This window comes from Etheostoma cragini, chromosome 4 (genome assembly GCF_013103735.1).
Source record: "Etheostoma cragini isolate CJK2018 chromosome 4, CSU_Ecrag_1.0, whole genome shotgun sequence".
NCBI lineage: Eukaryota > Metazoa > Chordata > Actinopteri > Perciformes > Percidae > Etheostoma > Etheostoma cragini.
In genome coordinates, this window is record NC_048410.1 from 14,605,826 (window position 1) to 14,624,738 (window position 18,913).

An 18,913-nucleotide genomic window follows, 5' to 3' on the forward strand; every position below is an offset into this window, starting at 1 on the left:
AATTAGATGTATGGAAGCAATTCAGTCATATATTTATGGTAGCAAAGATTTTATTAACCCGTCAGTGCAAGCGTGATTATATATGGTGAGCATCTTGTGACACCAGGGGTTTGAACTCAGAACTTTAATGGCCGTAGGCAGGAACTTGCATGACATCACAAAAAGGAGAAAATGGGCAGGACTGCATAAATAAACAATTCTAGGACACGATCACTTCAAGACAACATATTTATGGTCACAAAAATCAATTTGTGACATTTATGTTTAAAGATGCATTTTGCAGTGATTGCATGGCGTAGATAAGGAAATAAATGTCTGAAAAGTTTGGACACTAATCTCGGTGACCTCCAAAAAAGTATTTGTTTACACTATGAAGTAAAAGGTTTGAATGCATTGTGGGCAGAATATTTGATATATCAAAAAATCTGGCTGGTGGCCTACAAAAGTGGAAGATAGTCTGTAGATGAAGTTCCCGAACTTTGGTGTCAATAGAGCCAGAAATGTCGGAGGGTTCCCGCAGCTTTGCTCACATAAGGAGACTTCCAAGTGCTCAACAACTCCATCTGCTGAGAAAGATTGTGTAAAACTAGGCTCTTTAGAGCTCCTGATTTGCTTTATAATGACCCTAGTGAGATTGCGTTTGTACGCTGTTGTTTTATATCATGAATGAACTCCTATTGTTCCATTTGATTGATTCATTAAGAGTCATAGCTAAGGGTTTATACTTTGAAGTGCTGTAGAACAGCTCCCTCTAGGGTCCCCTTTACATACAGCACGTAAATAAAAAGCTACCTAGAAATATAATTTATTAATTTAAGTTAAAACAGAGCTCAGTTTTGTTTGTTTTGTTTCTGAGATTATCGACACTATCTTCAGCACATTAACCTTGTTAAAACCTTTTCTTAGTCAGCAGTTTTATCTCCTTTCCCTCAGACACTCCACCCCCCTCTTTGACCAACCATAACCTTTTACCCAGAGAGCTGCTATAGGACCAGAGCTGGGGGCAGTTTAGAGTTTAGAGCCATTTGATTGGTGCAGCATCGGGCATATGGCGAGGTAGAGAGGACTCAAACTGCATTGGCTCTGGTAGGAGTGAATGGGAGGAGACTTTCACAATGAATGTGCTGAAGACACATGTTTACAATGATGGAGAAGAGAGGAAAAATGGATCTGCACATGATCACCAGAACACTGTGAGTTTATGAATGAACTATCCAGATTTAAGATAGATTTTCTAACTTTTTTTTTTTTAAAGGCACGTGAGAGGAGTTTTCTTTTTGAGTGTGTTGCCTCTGGTGCTTGTTTGTGTAGTTGCATGTTGGTTTGAATTAATGTGAATTGGGTAGTGTGTGACTTGTTATTGCCAGATAATTGTGTGTGTGTGTGTGTGTGTGTGTGTGTGTGTGTGTCTGTGTGTGTGTGATTGTCTGCTCTTAAAGGTGTTCTACCTCTGTTTTTTCATGTGTAGTGTTTTAAGATGCTGCATAATTAGAGAGTTAAACAGCAGGCCTGACAGGTTTTTAACTGTCTTATTATGTGAGCAAAAATCTGAATGTTTCCCTTCCAAATGGACTCCTCGCAGTCTTACTCTTGACTCACAAACACCCTCTTTCCTCATATATATGGCTAAGCATTTGTAAACACACCTGAACCTCACAATTTAAAAGTAGTTTACTTTAAAATGAATACATTCTCTTGCAGATGGTGCCACTTTTAAACAGACTGACAGAAAAACATTGCAGAAGGACACCAAAGAGGCGCATTGACCTGCAGTTTCAAGGGAAAAATATGACAAGATATTAGATGAGTTATCACACAGCTGATAGCATTTGTTTCTGACTTTTTCTGACTGTTCTGTACCAAGTACAACACCCACTTCTTGTTCCCGAACAAACTGACACAAGGGGGACAAGTCATCACAAGGACTACCAAGCATTCCCCAGGGATGACCAGTGCTCAACTGTTGAACACTTCACCAGAAGAGTCTGTGTTTGGTGCCCAGCCTTCCAGGATGGCATCCACTGGCGGTGTCCTCGGCGCCTCGCCTCCCCCTGCAGCTGTCCGGCCTCCTCTTGACTTTGCCCTTGGCGCTCTTTCCTGCTGCGCAGCCTGTGTTTTCACCAATCCCCTGGAGGTTGTAAAGACCCGTCTGCAGCTTCAGGGAGAGCTGCGTGCACGGGGGTCCTACCAGAGACACTATCGTGGAGTTCTGCAGGCCCTCTGGGTGGTGGGCCGCACAGACGGGCTCCGGGGCCTGCAGAAGGGCCTCTCAGTTGGGCTGATTTACCAAGGTGTGATGAACGGTGTGAGGCTGGGCTCCTACTCCTACTGTGAAGCTCTGGGTTTCACCTCGTTCCATGGGGGGAGTCTGCTGTCGGGGGCAGGGGTCGGGGCACTGGGTGCCTTAATTGCTTCTCCTGCCTACCTGGTAGGTTTACCAAAGTTTCTCCTTTAAAAAAAAAAAAAAAAACTTGATCACAATGGCTCCCCATATAGTTTTGCTTGTGAGCCTTCATCACAGGGTACATGTATGTGAGCAGTTCATTTGAATTGTTTTTACCCTCTTCAGACATTTAATAATTAAAATGAACCAACGACCTCCCGGTCACAAGCTCACTTCTTTAACCTTTATGCCACCACTGCCCCACTTAGAGACCTGATGAGGTAAAGATGCACAGTATTTGGCATGAAAAGAACGAATGTAATATATATATACACACACACACACACATTGCGACCGCTTGATGGGTTCCTGGCCTGTATTGGTCATTATAGGTCAGGTCTATAGTTTTTTTTTAAATAAATCAGTAGATGCTACAAGCCATTTGTTGTTGCCAGTTACTGTATATGTCCAAAAGATCACAGTCACAACTATGTGTTTTGTGTCATAATTTATTCTAACAGCCAGGATAGGTCACTGTTTGAGCATAATGTTGCCTCACACACACGTTAAATAAAACCAAGAAAGTTAATAATTTAACAGCCAAACCGCTGACAAGGGAAAGATGATATGGGTAATTGTCTTCTGTGGCAAGCTTTAGATGTATAATGCAAAAGGTTTCAGAGTAACACTAACAGGCCACACTGTTTGAATATTGCCAACACACTGGTCATCATCTATGACCAGATCATGTTTGCACATGGTGTGTCTGTATCTGCAGCAACATAATACATTTGTAGGCTTTGCAAACAGAATTAAATCCTTAGATTGCATTGTTCATTTACAAACTAAAACGCTTGTGCAACATTGTAAAGTAAGAGGTCTTCATAGTTCATTCATATCTGTCAGCAGTGATCATCCTTACAGTACGTTTCTACAGTTCACATTCACTCACACACTCACTCATACTGTATGCTCATTAAAATAGTTTTTGGTTGCTGTAAAAAAAGACTGTAAATATGGAAGATGCTTACTTGATTTGTGTTTTTAAATCACCTACAAAGGGATCTTTTCTAGACCAGTATGGACAGGTGGAAACATTACAGCAACCAATAATGTATTGGTCCCCCACTTCTATTGAAATAAAAGAAACTCAAATGGATAACTTCAATTTAAATGTGATTTTTCCAATCCTTAGCATTTGGTCTGAATAACAGTATTGTCATTCATCACAATCAGACGCAGGGAAGTGAACCAGTTCAGTGTCAAAGAATATTTGTATCCAGCACACAATGTGACATTTCATGGGTGGGTGTGGTATAGTCAGGTGAGTCACAGATGACGTCTAATTTGATGGCATCTAGTTTTGAAAGAACGCAAGATAAAACAAGGATCTTAAGCTGTCTTAACCCTATCCCACATGGATGAGTAATACATTTCCAATTCTTTCATGCACCTGCTCCCCAACCTGTCCACATCCAGGTCCCAAACAACCACCAGACGAGACTCCTGTCTCAAATGTCACCATCTCTTAATTTACAGCACTATTTTCATATTCGTCCTATGTTATTTTACCTTTTGTTTATACAGGTAGTCTTATTGAAATACAAGGTCTAAAGAGAGTCCTGTTTGGGACAATACACAACACACAGACAGATTACAGTAGCATATACAATATTAAATTGAAAGTGTTCATGTCCTCTTCATGTCCCTTTTTATATGCCAGGAGTAATGTTGTTGTTTTTCTGCCTCAGCTGTCAGTCAATGCATTTAAAGCCGTCCAACCGTGTTTGTCTACAGCATATCTAGGTCACTAAAAATACCCTGAACTTTACTTGCCAGAAATATACAGTATCTTGTGGCTCTTTGCTGTGTGCTGTTGACAGTGTGAGTGAAGGAAGGATTGCTGAAGGTTATTTCATTGAGACTCTTTATGAGATTGACTAGAGAGGCTGCTTGGTTTGGTGCATGCTCTCGCTGCTGTTTGATCCTCAAGGTTTGGTGCAAATGAGTCACTGAGTTAATACAAGTTCCTGGAAACAAGTTTGTGTTATGCGACTCATACCCGGTCAACATTAGCAGAGTTACCTGTTATTGTTTTGTAACTACTCCTGGCACATGGCCCACTTATTAACAACAAGTCTGGTTTTGTATGTACTTAGATGAACTTTTGGCACAGTATCTAGTGCAGGTTGAATGCCCATTAAACCTTGTACCTTGCATTTTCTCTCTGTAGGTGAAGACCCAGCTGCAGGCTCAGACTGTGGAAGCCATCGCAGTAGGCCATCAGCATAAGCATCTGGTAAGACAGACATGTTCAAACTAAGATACATTAATAACCTTTTTTTTAAGTTGTTTTAGCTGGAATTAGGTCATAATAAATATGTATTCAGATGCTTTATGTAAAAGCAGTGATGGAAGAAGTACTTTATTTTACTTGAGTAAAAGTAGCAATACCACAGGGTGAACATACTTCAATACAAGTCATTCATTCAAAATTCAAAGTAAAAGTATGTATAACCAGAAAATGTATCAAAAGTAAAGGCCCTCATTATGCAGCGTGAAGTGTTTTATTCCTTTTTATTTATTATTGTATACTTTTTATATTACATTTATACATTATTTTATATACTTTTTTATGGATTTCTCACTACTGATAAATTAAAGTATGAGCAGCTAGGCAGAGCAAACTCTAAGTACTAATTATGCTGTTTGGTGGTTTAATCATAACAATGCATCATATTTTATACAGCGATCTTTTATTTTGAATGCAAAATCTAAAAGCAGCTGCCCACCCACAGTCCTCCCACACAGGTGTACGCAGTTTTGCTGTCCAATTAGACAGGACAATTGGTGAGGAGACAATGCGCTTGATTGCAGCTTCCTCAATGTTCTTTTGGCTTTTGTCTAACATCTTAACCTTTTGTCGTTCTCATCTGTCAGATAAATGTATTTGATTAAAAAGAATATTTCCCTCTGAAATGTAATGAAGTAGAAGTATAAAGTTGCATTGCAACATGGAGATACTCAAGTAGAATTTCTGAGGTGTTTGTACTTGGGTAAATGTACTTAGCTACATTCCATCACTGATTCATACTGTGTTTAGCACAAATGCCATGTAATGACATTGAACAATTTGTAGGAGCAGATAAATACAAATATAGCACTAATTACGTGACCCAGTGGTCTTAATGTCATCAATACATATTTATGCACACAGCATTAACCTTCTGTTATAAGCAGACTTCATGGCCTTGCTAACTATATCCATCAGAAATACATTTCTGTCCCCTTTATACTACCAACACATGATAGAAAACATATTCTGCCCAATAGCTGCTACTTCCAACACACCATTGCTTTGGCTTTCTTCCATTTCAGGGAGTGTCTGACGCATTTGTTACCATCTACAGAAGAGACGGTTTAATTGGTCTTTGGAGGGGTGTGAACGGGGCCGTACCTCGAGTGATGGTGGGATCAGCTGCTCAACTGGCAACATTTACCTCAGCCAAGGACTGGGTGTCACATTCCCAGGTAGAGGGGATAAACAGCTGACATTCTTTCCACACATGAAACCAAACAGTTGCCGTCACGCAGTCAGCCAAAAGTCAAATCTCAGTCAATAATCAGTTTCTTTCCTTGCAGTGGTTTAGTCCAAACAGCTGTCTTACGGCTTTGATAGCCGCCATGATCAGTGGAGTCGCTGTGGCGATCACCATGACACCATTTGACGTCATTAGTACACGGCTCTACAACCAGCCAGTGGATGAGTTTCATAAAGTGAGTTCAAGTGATCCTTGCTCTCAGTAATGGCACAAAATACTTTTGTAAGAAGTGTTCTAGCTACTGTAAATACATACTGAACTAAGACTTACTATTTTCCTTATGTGTCTTTTAGGGCCGTCTGTACAATGGATTTTCTGATTGTATGCTGAAGGTGTGCCAAGCTGAGGGCCTGCTGGGGTTGTATAAAGGCATGGGCCCTGTCTTTGTGCGCTTGGCCCCACACACAATGCTCAGCATGCTGTTCTGGGATCTCATGAGGCAACAGACAGTGAAGAACCACCAGAGCCAAGGAATGAGCTAAAACATCCCTGTGCATGATTGACTGGACTCAGTCACAACAATTGAAGTTGAAGCAGAACGATAGATAAGAAGTTTGATACAATTTTCATGTCTGTACAGTAAATATGAAGCTATACAACCAGCAGCTTAGCAGAAATACTATAAACAGGAGAAACCGCTCGTCTGGCTCTGTCAAACTGTAATAAAATCCACTCAGCAGCACCTCTGAAACTCACTAATTAACATAAATATATCTGAAGTGTTGCTTTACAGGAGTTAATCATGACAGCAACCTCCTGAAGGCTCTGCTGTCAACTGCTAAAGGCCAAGAAACATAACTCCCATTCATAAAATGGAAAATTGTCGTTTTCACTCTTTTTTTAGTGGGCTGTCTAGGTGCTGGTGGGTAGATTTTAGAATGTATCTTTATTGTCATTGTTTCACAACAACGAAGCACAGTTTAGCAGCTCTCAGTTTAAAAAACAGACAAATAAATAAACATGATGAGGTGGCACTATATTTTTGTAGTTTTGGACAGATCCAGGCTAAGTGTTTCGCCCTGTTTCCAGTTTTTGTGCAAAGCTAGGCTAACCACCCACTGGCTGTAGCTTATATACTGTTAAGGCATTAGTGGTTGATCTGCTCATCTAACATCAGAAAGTGAATAAGCGTATTTAGAACAGTTAAGAGACTCACTACCTCTGAAGCAAAGCAGATTGATGACCATTAAAGCACTTGATGAAGATGGGCACACATTGCACAGGCTCTAATTTCAACCTCAGGAGTTCCTATCATATTTCTTAAATGCATGAAAATGCTGTTTAACTCTCAGGTTTTACCTTTTAATACCTCAGTTGATCAATTTACAAGCAGTGTCTCGGGCTTTCATATGTCCTCTTGCAGCAAAGCTAAGCACAGTAAGATTCACGTGGCTTGCGGCCATATCAATTGATGCCAACTCACAGATGCAGATGAGATGAAGAAGTTTGGATTATTAAAACGTAAACACTGTATTCCATGTTTGTAGCTGTGATTTTTCACACCTTACATTCTTTACTGACATATTGAGCTGAGGTTTTTATGTACAGAAATTGGATACTAATAATAAAGATTTTTGTATAAAAAAACATTTAATAGATGTGTGTTGTATCCTCTTGGGCACAGGTGCATCTTTATATACATGAAGGTAATCTAGACACATTGTAAGCAAAGTGTGATTTAATTTAGAGACAGTTAAAAGGTGTCTGATTCCTCTATAGGCCTAATCCTTTTTAAGAGGACTTTCAGCCTCTTTCATCAGGAAATGATTAGACTGACAACCACACTCCAATCACATTTGACCTTTGGACATTAAACATGAAGCTAACACAGACCTAGACAGCAGGAAAAAATATAGGCAACGTGACGGTTTGGCTCAAAGTAATTCAGCATCAACTGACTTGTAGTTTCTGATCAGGTTCTTAAATTGAAATAGCATGAGTACAAGACCATAGCCCCTTTTTTTTATGTGTCCTTGAGATATTACAAGGAAAACGTGAAAAAAATGTTTTCCTTCTCTTGGATCCTGGGAACTTCTGATTGGACGTCTTTTGATTTAAACCCCACAGATTGTTTTTTTAAAGGTGAGTTCTTCATTGCAATAATTTTTTTTTTTAATTCTTAGACACTGTTTCTTTACATACTTATTGTTTTTCGCTTTGTTGTTATTTGTGCTTCACAGGTCTTGTAGGTGCATGTGGAATATCAGTGCTGTACAATCTGATGAGAGTTTACCATTTCATTCAAACGTGCAGGTGAGTTTTCTTCTATAAAAAGAGGAGAAAATATATGATTATTTTATGTGCAGTCGTTTTCATTTTCTATTTTCCCCTCCACACAGTGATCTCGAGACTGAAACTGAAAGCAAACTGAGGACATCCGCACTTGGCAATCTGAGAGCGAAGTGGACAGCAGCTCTCCAGTTCTGGACCCTGACGGTCCTTCTGTCTCTGGTAAACTCGAGGGTTTCCTCTTTGATAGTGCTGGAGTTTTCTCTTAGAGCTGTTTCTGCCTGGGTATCAGCAGGACTGGTGAGTTTCTCATCAATCAATGTCTTATCACAGATAACACATTATTACAGATAGACCATTAATTTAGACTTGTTCTGTCTATACTGAAAGTGGGTATACTTTCAGTGTTAATTGATAAATCTCTCAAACACTGACCTGACCTATTTTTATCCTCGCTCCTGCTACCTATCTGAACCCAGAATGCCAATGGCAGAGGCTCAGACCTACTCCTGATCCAGTGCCAGTTTCCCCTGGGTTGCAGCCTTACCTGTACTCTTGACTTCCTCCATAAGGGGGCTCCACACAGCTCCCTCAGCTTGTTTCTGGCAGCTGCTATCAGCTGGGCACTGGCAAGTGTCAGCCAAAATCTGTGGAGCCATGTGGCCAGACTTTACCCACTACATAGCAGAGAGCGTTACTGTGGGAAGTGCATCACCCTCCTGGCCTCTGGACACACCATACTGGCTTCACTGCAAAGAGCTGTTGTCTTGGCCTTTGCTCTAGCAACTGTGGCTTACACCAGTACAATTTATGACCAATTCCTGTCCCAGAAGGATGCTCTAAAGTTTTGGATTCCACTGACACTTTGCTACACCATGTTGGTGGTCTACATTCAAGGTGATTGTCTAGTCAACTACTTGGAGAATGGAATGGTCCTTCAGAATTTTTTTTTTTAAATGAGCTAAGATAACCTGAATAACTAGTCTGATCACCCATGTGTTGTGGTAACACTAGTCTATATCCATGCTGTTCCACTTCCGGGATTGCCCCGTTGCCGTTTGAAATTCCACCAGAATTTACTCTTTTCAGCCACTCGTCCGTTTACCTTCCACTTTTTTGTGTTGGCGTTCTAAACTTTGGTGGATTTATGAGGACTATGGTTAACTACTAAGATCTCTACAGGGTAAACCCAGACAGCTAGCTATAGACTATCTCTCCTGACTCTCCAATTTTGAGTATCTGTTGCCCGACTAAAACAACTTTTAAACTTACAAGTTCCACCAAAACAAGTTCCTTCTCAAGGCTATTTTGCAGCGACATTGTGGATTTTCCTGGTCCTTAGCGCCGCCCACGACAATTGTAATAGTTTAAAGAAATGTCAATAAACCAGAGCAGGTTTTTCCCCCCATCCTGGAATTCTGTGTAGACTAGCCAGACCCTCCTTTGCAGCGCTGTGGAGGAAGGTCTGGCGAAGCGAGACCATGTTAACACTAACACTAAAAACAAAAAGCAGACCATAGGTGATGCATATAAGAATGGTACCAATAAACAAATAGGAAATAAGAAAATATATATAAGACAATGCAATTACAAATTATGAAAAAAAAAAAAAAAAACACATCTCAGAAAACAAGCAGGTATCACATTGGTTGGTCACTTTTTTGTTTTTCATTTTGCATAGATAATCAGCAGCAGCAGCCTGGCATAAATGCCCTGCGGCACACTGTCTTGCTGCGAATGGGAGCCTTACTGGTGCTAATGCTGACAGTGGGCGACTGGTTTGATGTCTTCCACGTCCTCATCACTTTCCTCGGTGAAGCAGTCTGCCTGCTGCCCTCTCAGGACCTGTTACAAGCCGCGTTTAAGGTCTGTGTGAATCATCTCTTACACTCACAGGGATATGACAATTGCATTTAAGCTGCAATTTCTACAACATGACTATTTTTGTGTTTAGTGTAAAAATGTTGTTAGTACTTGTTAGTAATGTTGAGAAGTGTGAAAATTACGTTTTATTCAATCAATTTTCATGCTTCATTTTAGGAAGACGAGGACACAAGCTTGAGAAAATAGAAACAGAGCTCCAGTTCCGAAACAATGAAAACATCATCAGCTGATAGCTGATGATGAACCCCAAATCTACATCAAATACCAGAGACTACCTCAACTGTCAAGATGTGATGATAAAACAATAAAGGATATATTGTGGCCACACTTGATGGCATAACTTTTGTGCTTAATTTTGGTTATTGAGTCTTTTTTTCAACAGAAGGGAAGAAAGAGGAGTTTGTATCTTTTGATGCTTCATGTAATGGACGACAAAAGATGAAAAGGAATTGTCAAGCTATTTATAAATATATTGTATTGCAGATTGTTTTTTGTTGTAACACAGCATAATTTTTCCAAGCCCAATTTAATAAAGTCACGGTGATTGCATAAACAGACCCCCACCAGGAGAGGATGAAAGCTTGTCAAAAATGCTTTTATACACTGTTTACACATTAATTCAACTATTGCTACACAACAACTACACATTTTTGAAGAGGTGTTCTTTGGCAAACACTTCATGAATTACACTCAAAATGTGTTAATGAATAGAATAGAAATTGGTCAGGAGGGTGTGTGTAGATTTTAAGATGCTAATCCTCAGGATGACACAGCGGCCCCAATGGCCAACTGACAATAATTAAAGTGGCTATAGGTACATTTCAGTTTGTGTTGATATTAGCAGCCGCTTAGGACAAAAGCGCTAGTGTTTTACCACACCTGCTGTCGTAAAGATCTTTTCTTTACAGTTCTGTGTTACCCACTGTAAATTACTGAGTAGCTAAAATGTTACCGGGACGTCATATAGTTGCAATGAATATTTTGCTCCGTCAGAAAATCATTCATTAACAATGAGAGAACAAGTTAAAGTATATAAGTATCACGAGCTAAACCGGGTATCACTATGTCACAAGCCAAAGCATTAAAGCGGCCATGTTATGCTCATTTTCAGGTTCATAATTGTATTTTGAGGTTGTACCAGAATAGGTTTACATGGTTTCCTTTTCAAAAAACACCATATTTTGAAGCAGATCCTGTTTCACCCTGTGTTTTTAGGTCTCCGTTTTAGCTACAGAGTGAGACATCTCTTGTTTAAAAGATGGCCAGTACTGTGTTTACGACTGATTAATGAGAAACAAATAAGACGTGAAGTGCTAATAAACAGTATACAGCTTTCACTTCTAGGAGCAGCCTTGTGGGATTTTGATGTCAGTTGTTGAAGTACTCCTGACTTTTCTAGTTGGAAATCCGACTTCAGAGTGTGTTTTTGTTGACATTTTCAACTGGGAACTTAGAAATTCCAACTTCCCAGTTTAACTGAAACACACCATAATAAAAGACATTATACAGCTGCATTCCTGGAAGTGTAGGATTCTGCTTTTTTGGAGCTGAGCCCTTACTAGGGACTAAAAAGTCAGAATAACTCAGCCTCTGTCGCTCACATTTCCCCCAACTTGATTGAAGACTTATGGTACTTCACTTGAAGTACTCCTTAAACCTTAACTCAAGGCAGTCCAATCCTACTCCTACTTGAGATATTTGGTAAAGGAATTAAGAAATTCACTGTATTTGTGAACATGCAATTGTCATTGTTTTTACTGTGTTTTTTTCCTGTTTCTTTCCCTTCTTTCTACGTAGTTCCATTGTTTTCCTGCTTACCCAAGCACATTAACACTGGGAATTTAAGTAAAAAATGATATTGTGATGTTTATGAGTGAATTGAAAAGTCACTCTGTAGAACCAGTGAAGGGGTTCAGAGGGTTTAATGAGGATTGTGGCTGTTTGGGGAGGTCTGGGATTGTGTCATCAGAAGGCATGCTCCCTCCTGCAATCGTGACATCACTGCAGCATTCCTTTCCACAGAGCTGGAACAACAGAGACCCCCATCACTCTCCTCATCTCCGTCTTGTTAACCCTCTCTCACACAGCCATGCCTCACTCTTCTTTCACACTGACCCACATTTATCAGTTTTATTCAAGATTTTGTTACTCTCTCCATCCTGCCTTTTGACTGCAGGATGAGAGTAGACCTTGAAAAAAGTTTGTCTCTGGAAACTAACCACAACATTTGCTGATCAGCAGAGCTAATTTTGCTTAGACTCACATTGGTGGAGAGCAGCAAACACAACAAAGCAGCTTTTTCATAGCTCTCACACACACATCACTCATTGCTCCCTCTCCTAATACACCAATATCTCCTCTCGCACAATGCCCTGATTCATCGCACTGTAATGCTGTGGCTCCTTTACGGCTGCTTTCAACCACAAAAGCGCCATCAGGAGAGCCTGATCACCACAAATTATCAGACGTCGGAGGGGCACAAATGGAAGCAATGCCATGTGACACTGATAGTGAGTCAAGGCTAAAGTGATATAATGTAGTGGGGGAAGGGAAGAAGGAAAGAGGGAGAAGAAAAAGGAGGCAGACTCAATGAGGGAGGTAGGGAAAATAAAGCTGACAGAACAATAAGGCAGAGCTGCACAGGAGACAGAGAAAGGACAGTTTAAGATAGAGAGTTGCTGGAAAAGGCAGGTACAGTCACATCCTGCTGGCATGCAAAAAGATAGGGGGTGGGAGGACAGGAGGCTGTGTGTCTATTAAGGGCAAAACCTTATGAATTACTTTATGATACTGTATATTGCTTTTGTAAAACATCTGACTCTGCTTTTGGTTAGATTGCCCAACTGTTGCATGACTTTTTCTTTGTGTGTCCACGGGCATGCAGTTTGTGTGTGCCCGCCAAGTTTTCATAGTGGATGAATGTGTCATGTTTTTTACTGCACTTTGCTTGAGATTAACTGTTCACCTTTTACGGTCAGGAGGGAGGTAGTATTGTCATTCAGCCAGAGAAGGAGGAGGGGTCAACAAACAAGCGAGTCGGGAGGGAGGTACAGAAGGAAAAGGAGTGGCCTTCTGCTGATAGTTGCCCTCTCTACCGGAGTAAAGTCTTCTCTCAGTGGCAGCTTATAGGAGGGAAAACAAACCAGAAGTTTTGAGATACAGAGCAGGGAAGGAGAAAAAAGAAAAGACAGAGCTGTCCTCAACCCGAATTTTCTCCCAGGTATGTAATGGCAGCTCACAGCCAGAGTTTAAAGGAAACAGATGATTTAGATTTGTTCTTTCTGCCTCGAAACCCCATTCATTATGGGTAATGAGAGCTGTGATTTCGAGTTTACCTTTCTAAAGTGAGAGTAGGCGCTCCCACAAAGTTGACTGAGAGGGTGTGTACACTTAGAGTCAATATTAGTGAGATGATAGGAGTAAAGTGTCATGTTCACTATTAGTATCTGTAAAGTGTCTCGAGATAACTCTTGTTATGAATTGATACTATAAATAAAATTGAATTGAATTGAATTGAATAGTATGTTTATTCACACACTCAAGGGTTACTCAAAAATATCAAGTAAAGTGTTGGGAAGTCGGTGATGTGTTTCTGTTTCTACTGGTCTATAAAACAGTAAATGTTGAAGGCAGTCTTGACTGTAGATAATAATTGTTCTGTCCTCCTGTTAGGCTGTATGTAGGTTTTATACAGTCATGGCATCAGCAGCTCCACCAAAAAGGATGGTGTCTTCTGTCTTCATCACTCTTGCGTCTCCTCACCAAGCCACTGTGACACAGCAGCCGCCTGTCCTCCAAGCTCACAGTGCCCCGTCCAGAGACAAGCAGCACACTGCTGCACGAATAAACCCAAGCGACTACATCCCCACCACGGGACATAAGAAAGAGGACAACTCACAATCTGAGTCCTGTGGCAGCGTAGACAGCAAAGACTGGACTTGTACATCTGCCCAACCTGGACCCGGCAGAGGACCGCTGCAAGAAGACTACATAGGTGCTGCAGGTATTCATGACAATAATACATTTTTCATCTTGGATTTAAGCAAACTGGGCAAAACTGAAATATATTCAGAAATTGACCCTACATGTAATTGATGCCATCAGGGCATGGCTGACATGTGTTATATGTTTTGGACCTGTCCTTCCATAACAATGTTTTAGAAGTCTTATTTTTAATCACTTTTTAAGGTAAAGAGTTTCCCAAACTATAGGTTGTATGAGTGCGGCTCTTTTTAGGTTCATCTCCTGACAAAAACTTGTTGTTGTTATTTTACTGACGTGAATGCAGAAAAGTTGTCACGTTAATTTGACTACAAGGAGCAGAGCACATGCTTCAAAGCCATAACCTTCAAGGCTTTCGTCCACTTTTTTATATTAATTCCTCATCATCATTATTATTTATTATTTTCTACTTATTTTCTGTGTAATCAATTCATTTAAATCAATTATTTAATGTTTGTTTTGGGGTGGCGGCATATCTTTATGTATCCATATTTATATATATATATATATATATATATGTATATTATATATAATCCTAGCCTGAATTACAGGAAATGTCAGTGCTTAATTGAAACTTAAATAAAAAGCATCTGTGTAAGTTGCTGAAAAATGTCTTAAAATATTTTTTCTTGCCAAACAGAGCTCTTCCCTCCTCCTCCTCCTCCACCTCCTCCTGCTGCTGCACTGTCTTCATCTGTGGGAGAATTGCTCTCTGAAGAATCAAGACTTCCACCACCTCCTCCTGCCCAGTCGCCTCTCTGCCCAGGCCGGCAGCCAGTTTACAACAGAGAGGTATGCAGACCTCTGTCACGTTAGCATCACTCAAATGTTCAGGTACTATGTTTATAGACTTGATCCCAATTTTCCACAAAAGAATACCGCCAGAAGTACTATTTTCCCCACAGTGAAAGTTTACAAATTCTATAGCTTTTACAGATACTGTATTATGTTGACACAGTTGTATTTCATGTTTTACTGTTTGTGTTTTCATTGTTTTGGTCATGGGATTTGATGAAAATTATATGTATACTCCAAAGCTTTTAGTTATGTAAAAGTTTGAAATTTAGTTTATTTAGTTCAAAATCAAGCATTTGCTTCATTGTGAGGCCTAACGCAAATGTTAAACTTGTCAAACTGTTTAAAGCAGGGGTCTTCAAAAATGTTTAGGCCAAGGACCCCTAGCTGATTAGAGACAAGGCAGGAACCCTCTACTACATATATTGCATAAAATTGAGTTGCATTTGAACTTGGCCTAAAATAACATGAAGGGAGGCCTAAAGCCTATACACATACCTTTTTTTATGGTGCATACAACACTGAGCTTTTAAATCAAAAATTGTTGGCATATTCATATATTTATACATTACGTTTTACATGTTAAAATATTGAATCCTTAAGCTTAACTATTTGTAGAAGGCAACCTTATGGCTACCCTACCTATAGGTCAGTAAGCCAATAATCATCAATGTAGTGTTCACTTGAAAATATGTGTCTTTACTAATAATATGTTGGAATCATTTACGAAACGTATATTTTCAGACATATTCTTGTTTTTTAAACCAGTTACTGCCAGGTGCTGTTGAGCAAGACACTGTACCCCCCCTACCCGCTCAGGGCGCTGGTTCGGCTGGCAGCCCACTCACTCTGACATCTCTCCATTACTGCATGTATAGATCCTTAGCGTGTGTGTGTGTGTAGTTCAGGACTGTGTGTAAACTAACAAAGTGTGGACACAGAGTGTAAATTGTAATTTCCCCATAGGGGATCAATAAACAAATTAAAATTAATTAAATTAAATTAAATTAGTAATTTGGTGGCCCCCCTGCAACATTCTGAGGATCCACTAGAGGTCCCGGACCCCCTGTTGAAGTTCTCTGGTTTAAAGTTTAGTTTTACATTAGCAATGTGATTTACATTTAAGGTGGAAACAAGCACACCATCTAGTGGGTTAAAACCAGATGAACAGTCCCATGGGATCTATAAAAATGGCCAAGACACGAGCAGGGAGAGTAAAGGTAACATCATCTCTGTTTACACATGTACTGCTCATGCTTTAAACTGCTTCACTTTCACAATACTCATATTATTATAACCGTCTTTGACTTTTGATGTTGTGTACGATGCAGAGGTGTGTGGCTTCTGTCGGAAACCCGTGGCTCTTTTTGAACCTGCAATAGAGGCCTTAAACAGGACGTACCATGATGGTTGCTTCCAGTGTAGATCTTGTCACATTCCCCTGGCGGGTAAACAGTACTACAACAAGGCAGGAATCCCACTCTGCGAAGACTGCTACCAGGTAGATCAAAGTAAATACTACAAATCATCCACAACAAGGATGTTATTACAGCTGAAATTATAATGCACATTTTCTAAAAAGACCATACCAATGTTTTGCATGCTCATTTACTTGAAAGCAGGTATGCTTTAGATAAATAATGCTAACTGTTATCCAAAGACTGCCGTAATAGTTTACATTTTTGAATTTGGGTTTCCCAACACCTTCCAGGTAGCTGTTGATGTCCCTTGCTTTTAAGTCAGCGTTAAAATCAACTTGCACAGACTTGAAATCCATCTATCAATGTTATTAATGTCAATGTTATTTATTTCTTAGTGTAGCTGCAAATTGAGATTGAACTCCAGTCTGACTCTATTGTAAAAATAAAAGTAGCAATGATGTTCATTGAAATAGTTTACTATTATCTTTTTATAATTTTTATTTTTTGCAAAAATGAATGGAAGCCAATGGTTGCTTGGAAAGTGGGTTAAACAGAACTCAAAAATGTAAACACTCCGCTGTGTTTTGGAAAATGACCAGCAAGCATAAACTTGAGGTATAAGTGGTTTGTAGCAAATGGGTTGAACCGTGGAAAAAGTTGGTAACATCTTTACTTATGAAATGTATTCTATTCACCATTTATCTCTATCTCTTAGGCCAGTCTGGAACTTTGCTGGGCATGTGGGGAGGTTATCACAGATCATGTTATCCGGGCACTGGAGCGAGCATACCACCTTTCTTGTTTCAACTGTGCAACATGTAAACAGCAAATTGGAGAGCAAGCTTTTGCTCAGGGAGAAGTTGGAGAAGTGTATTGCCTCCAGGACTATTACAGGTATTAACAGTGTTAAAAATGATGGCAAGCACTGCATGAAAACACCCAAAAATAAAACAATTCACCAGAGGTTTTCCTATTCTCATGAACGGGTACGTATGATATTGTACAAAGACTTATGCACACCAATTTGTACAATATACTACAAAATTAGGTAACTGACAACTGCTCACATGACGACAGGTCACATGATGTTTAGCGGTCTTTACAGTTAAATTCAGCTGATTAAAGATTACTGGGAGCTGGCTATAGAGCACTGTGAGGTGACGGGCGTTTCAGAGACTGTTGCTAGTTGAGTTTAGCCAACAAAAGGTGACTTTTATCCGTGTACAGTTCACCATGAAGGGATGGTCATTTCACGGGCCGTAGCAGTTGAGTTTAGCTGACAAAAAGTGAGTGTCATACAGCGACGTCAGTTAAGATTAGAAAAAAAGATTTTGGTTTGAATTAAAACACTCCCGGGACACAAACATGCATTGGTAGCTCTGGGTTTTGTGACCCAGCCATCCATCCTGACCTTCTCCCTATGCGGTCCAGAGCGTTCTTATACAGCAGCAGTCAATATGGTGCATAAAGCAATAAATACGTGGAATATACAAATTACAGTGCTCTACTTTCAATAGCTATATGTATGAATGGTTGATGAGAACATTCTGAGATAATACAAGAAATTGCTTTTAAAGTTGTTCTAATGCATTATTTCACCTATTTCAACTCGCTCTGTTTGAAAGGTGCTATAATGAAGTCGCCTTGCCTTGTCTAATATTTCCTTTCCTCTTGAAACGTTGTCAATAAAGGAAGTATGCTCCAAAGTGTAATGCCTGCAACCAGCTAATCATTCCAAAGGAAGATGGTACTGACAGCTATAATGTTAAATGCCTGGGACGCTCCTACCATGAGAACTGCTACAGATGTGAGGTAGGCATTCTGCAAGCAAACAAAGTGTACTGTATGGAAACAATGACAAGTTTGCAAACACAAATTAATCTCAACCAGATGATAACTCTTTCTGATTGTCTGCAGGTCTGTGTCATCCAGCTCTCTCCTGAACCAAACGAGCGTGGCTGCTATCCTTTGGAAGGGAAAATGCTTTGCAAATCTTGCCATCTGAACCTGGTTTCTGACCAGCACTAACACTGGCCTTACAGCCCGGGATAAACTGCAACATTTTTTCTCTCCTTTTTTACAATGTATCATGCTTTCTGAAGATTCTCCTTTTATTCTTTTATACTTGATAATTTTGCACTTGAACTACAAAATGCACCAAATATATTTATGCAATAGCCTTTATAAAACATACTGCAAGCATTAGTTGAATTATTGGAAATCTTAATCAGTATACTGTTTCTCACATTAACCCTTTATATATATAAAAATATAAAGTTTTACTTTATATTAAAAAAACGTTTATATAAAAGTAAACTAATATATTTTATCTTGAGGCAGGCTCCAGCATCCATTGCCAATGGAAATTCAGACGGATTTCACTAATTTAGGCCCGATCTCCGTTGGCTTGGGCTTTCTTTGTGTTGGCATTTGAAACTCTGGTCGATTTATGAGGACCATGGTTAACCTTTTCTCAGATCTCTGCCAGGTAAATCCAGACAGCTGGCTAGATCATCTGTCCAATCTGAGATTTATTTTCCACGACTAAAACAACTTTTGAACATACAAAAGTTCCACCAAAACAAGTTCCTTCCCGA

General features: G+C 39.8%; 3 protein-coding genes across 4 annotated transcripts; all 3 read left to right on the forward strand.

The window, feature by feature from the left end:
* Nucleotides 1–940: 940 nt before the first annotated feature.
* slc25a34 (solute carrier family 25 member 34) lies at nt 941–7,492 on the forward strand. The gene is made up of 6 exons (XM_034869285.1): nt 941–1,193; nt 1,702–2,428; nt 4,617–4,682; nt 5,762–5,914; nt 6,026–6,160; nt 6,279–7,492. The coding sequence occupies exons 2-6, from the start codon at nt 1,946–1,948 to the stop codon at nt 6,465–6,467; spliced, it is 1,026 nt and encodes a 341-aa protein (XP_034725176.1). The 5' UTR covers nt 941–1,193; nt 1,702–1,945; the 3' UTR covers nt 6,468–7,492.
* Nucleotides 7,493–7,710: 218 nt separating this feature from the next.
* Nucleotides 7,711–10,438, forward strand: LOC117943267 (transmembrane protein 82-like). The gene is made up of 6 exons (XM_034869287.1): nt 7,711–8,067; nt 8,166–8,238; nt 8,325–8,514; nt 8,694–9,111; nt 9,896–10,080; nt 10,255–10,438. Exons 1-6 carry the CDS (start codon nt 7,989–7,991, stop codon nt 10,282–10,284), a joined length of 975 nt encoding a protein of 324 aa, XP_034725178.1. The 5' UTR covers nt 7,711–7,988; the 3' UTR covers nt 10,285–10,438.
* A 2,333-nt stretch (nt 10,439–12,771) lies between these two features.
* fblim1 (filamin binding LIM protein 1) lies at nt 12,772–18,600 on the forward strand. Of its 2 annotated transcripts, none has more exons than XM_034869278.1 (8): nt 12,772–13,318; nt 13,771–14,092; nt 14,741–14,892; nt 16,022–16,115; nt 16,227–16,396; nt 17,032–17,210; nt 18,008–18,128; nt 18,234–18,600. In XM_034869278.1, the coding sequence occupies exons 2-8, from the start codon at nt 13,795–13,797 to the stop codon at nt 18,342–18,344; spliced, it is 1,125 nt and encodes a 374-aa protein (XP_034725169.1). In that variant the 5' UTR covers nt 12,772–13,318; nt 13,771–13,794; the 3' UTR covers nt 18,345–18,600. The 2 variants fall into 2 exon arrangements, with proteins under 2 accessions (XP_034725169.1, XP_034725168.1); XM_034869277.1 differs by having other exon boundaries at nt 12,774–13,318; nt 13,771–14,101.
* The last annotated feature ends 313 nt before the right edge of the window (nt 18,601–18,913 follow it).

What these genes read in the sequence shown, in the direction of transcription:
- slc25a34 (XM_034869285.1), top strand. Translation starts at nt 1,946, where the DNA reads ATGACCAGTGCTCAACTGTTGAACACTTCACCAGAAGAGTCTGTGTTT. An exon ending in TTGCTTCTCCTGCCTACCTG is followed by an intron (nt 2,429 to 4,616) that starts GTAGGTTTACCA and finishes TTCTCTCTGTAG; the next exon opens with GTGAAGACCCAGCTGCAGGC. An exon ending in ACTGGGTGTCACATTCCCAG is followed by an intron (nt 5,915 to 6,025) that starts GTAGAGGGGATA and finishes CTTTCCTTGCAG; the next exon opens with TGGTTTAGTCCAAACAGCTG.
- LOC117943267 (XM_034869287.1), top strand. Translation starts at nt 7,989, where the DNA reads ATGTTTTCCTTCTCTTGGATCCTGGGAACTTCTGATTGGACGTCTTTT. An exon ending in CATTTCATTCAAACGTGCAG is followed by an intron (nt 8,239 to 8,324) that starts GTGAGTTTTCTT and finishes CCCTCCACACAG; the next exon opens with TGATCTCGAGACTGAAACTG. An exon ending in CCTGGGTATCAGCAGGACTG is followed by an intron (nt 8,515 to 8,693) that starts GTGAGTTTCTCA and finishes ATCTGAACCCAG; the next exon opens with AATGCCAATGGCAGAGGCTC.
- fblim1 (XM_034869277.1), top strand. Translation starts at nt 13,795, where the DNA reads ATGGCATCAGCAGCTCCACCAAAAAGGATGGTGTCTTCTGTCTTCATC. An exon ending in TCTGCGAAGACTGCTACCAG is followed by an intron (nt 16,397 to 17,031) that starts GTAGATCAAAGT and finishes TCTATCTCTTAG; the next exon opens with GCCAGTCTGGAACTTTGCTG. An exon ending in TGCCTCCAGGACTATTACAG is followed by an intron (nt 17,211 to 18,007) that starts GTATTAACAGTG and finishes TTGTCAATAAAG; the next exon opens with GAAGTATGCTCCAAAGTGTA.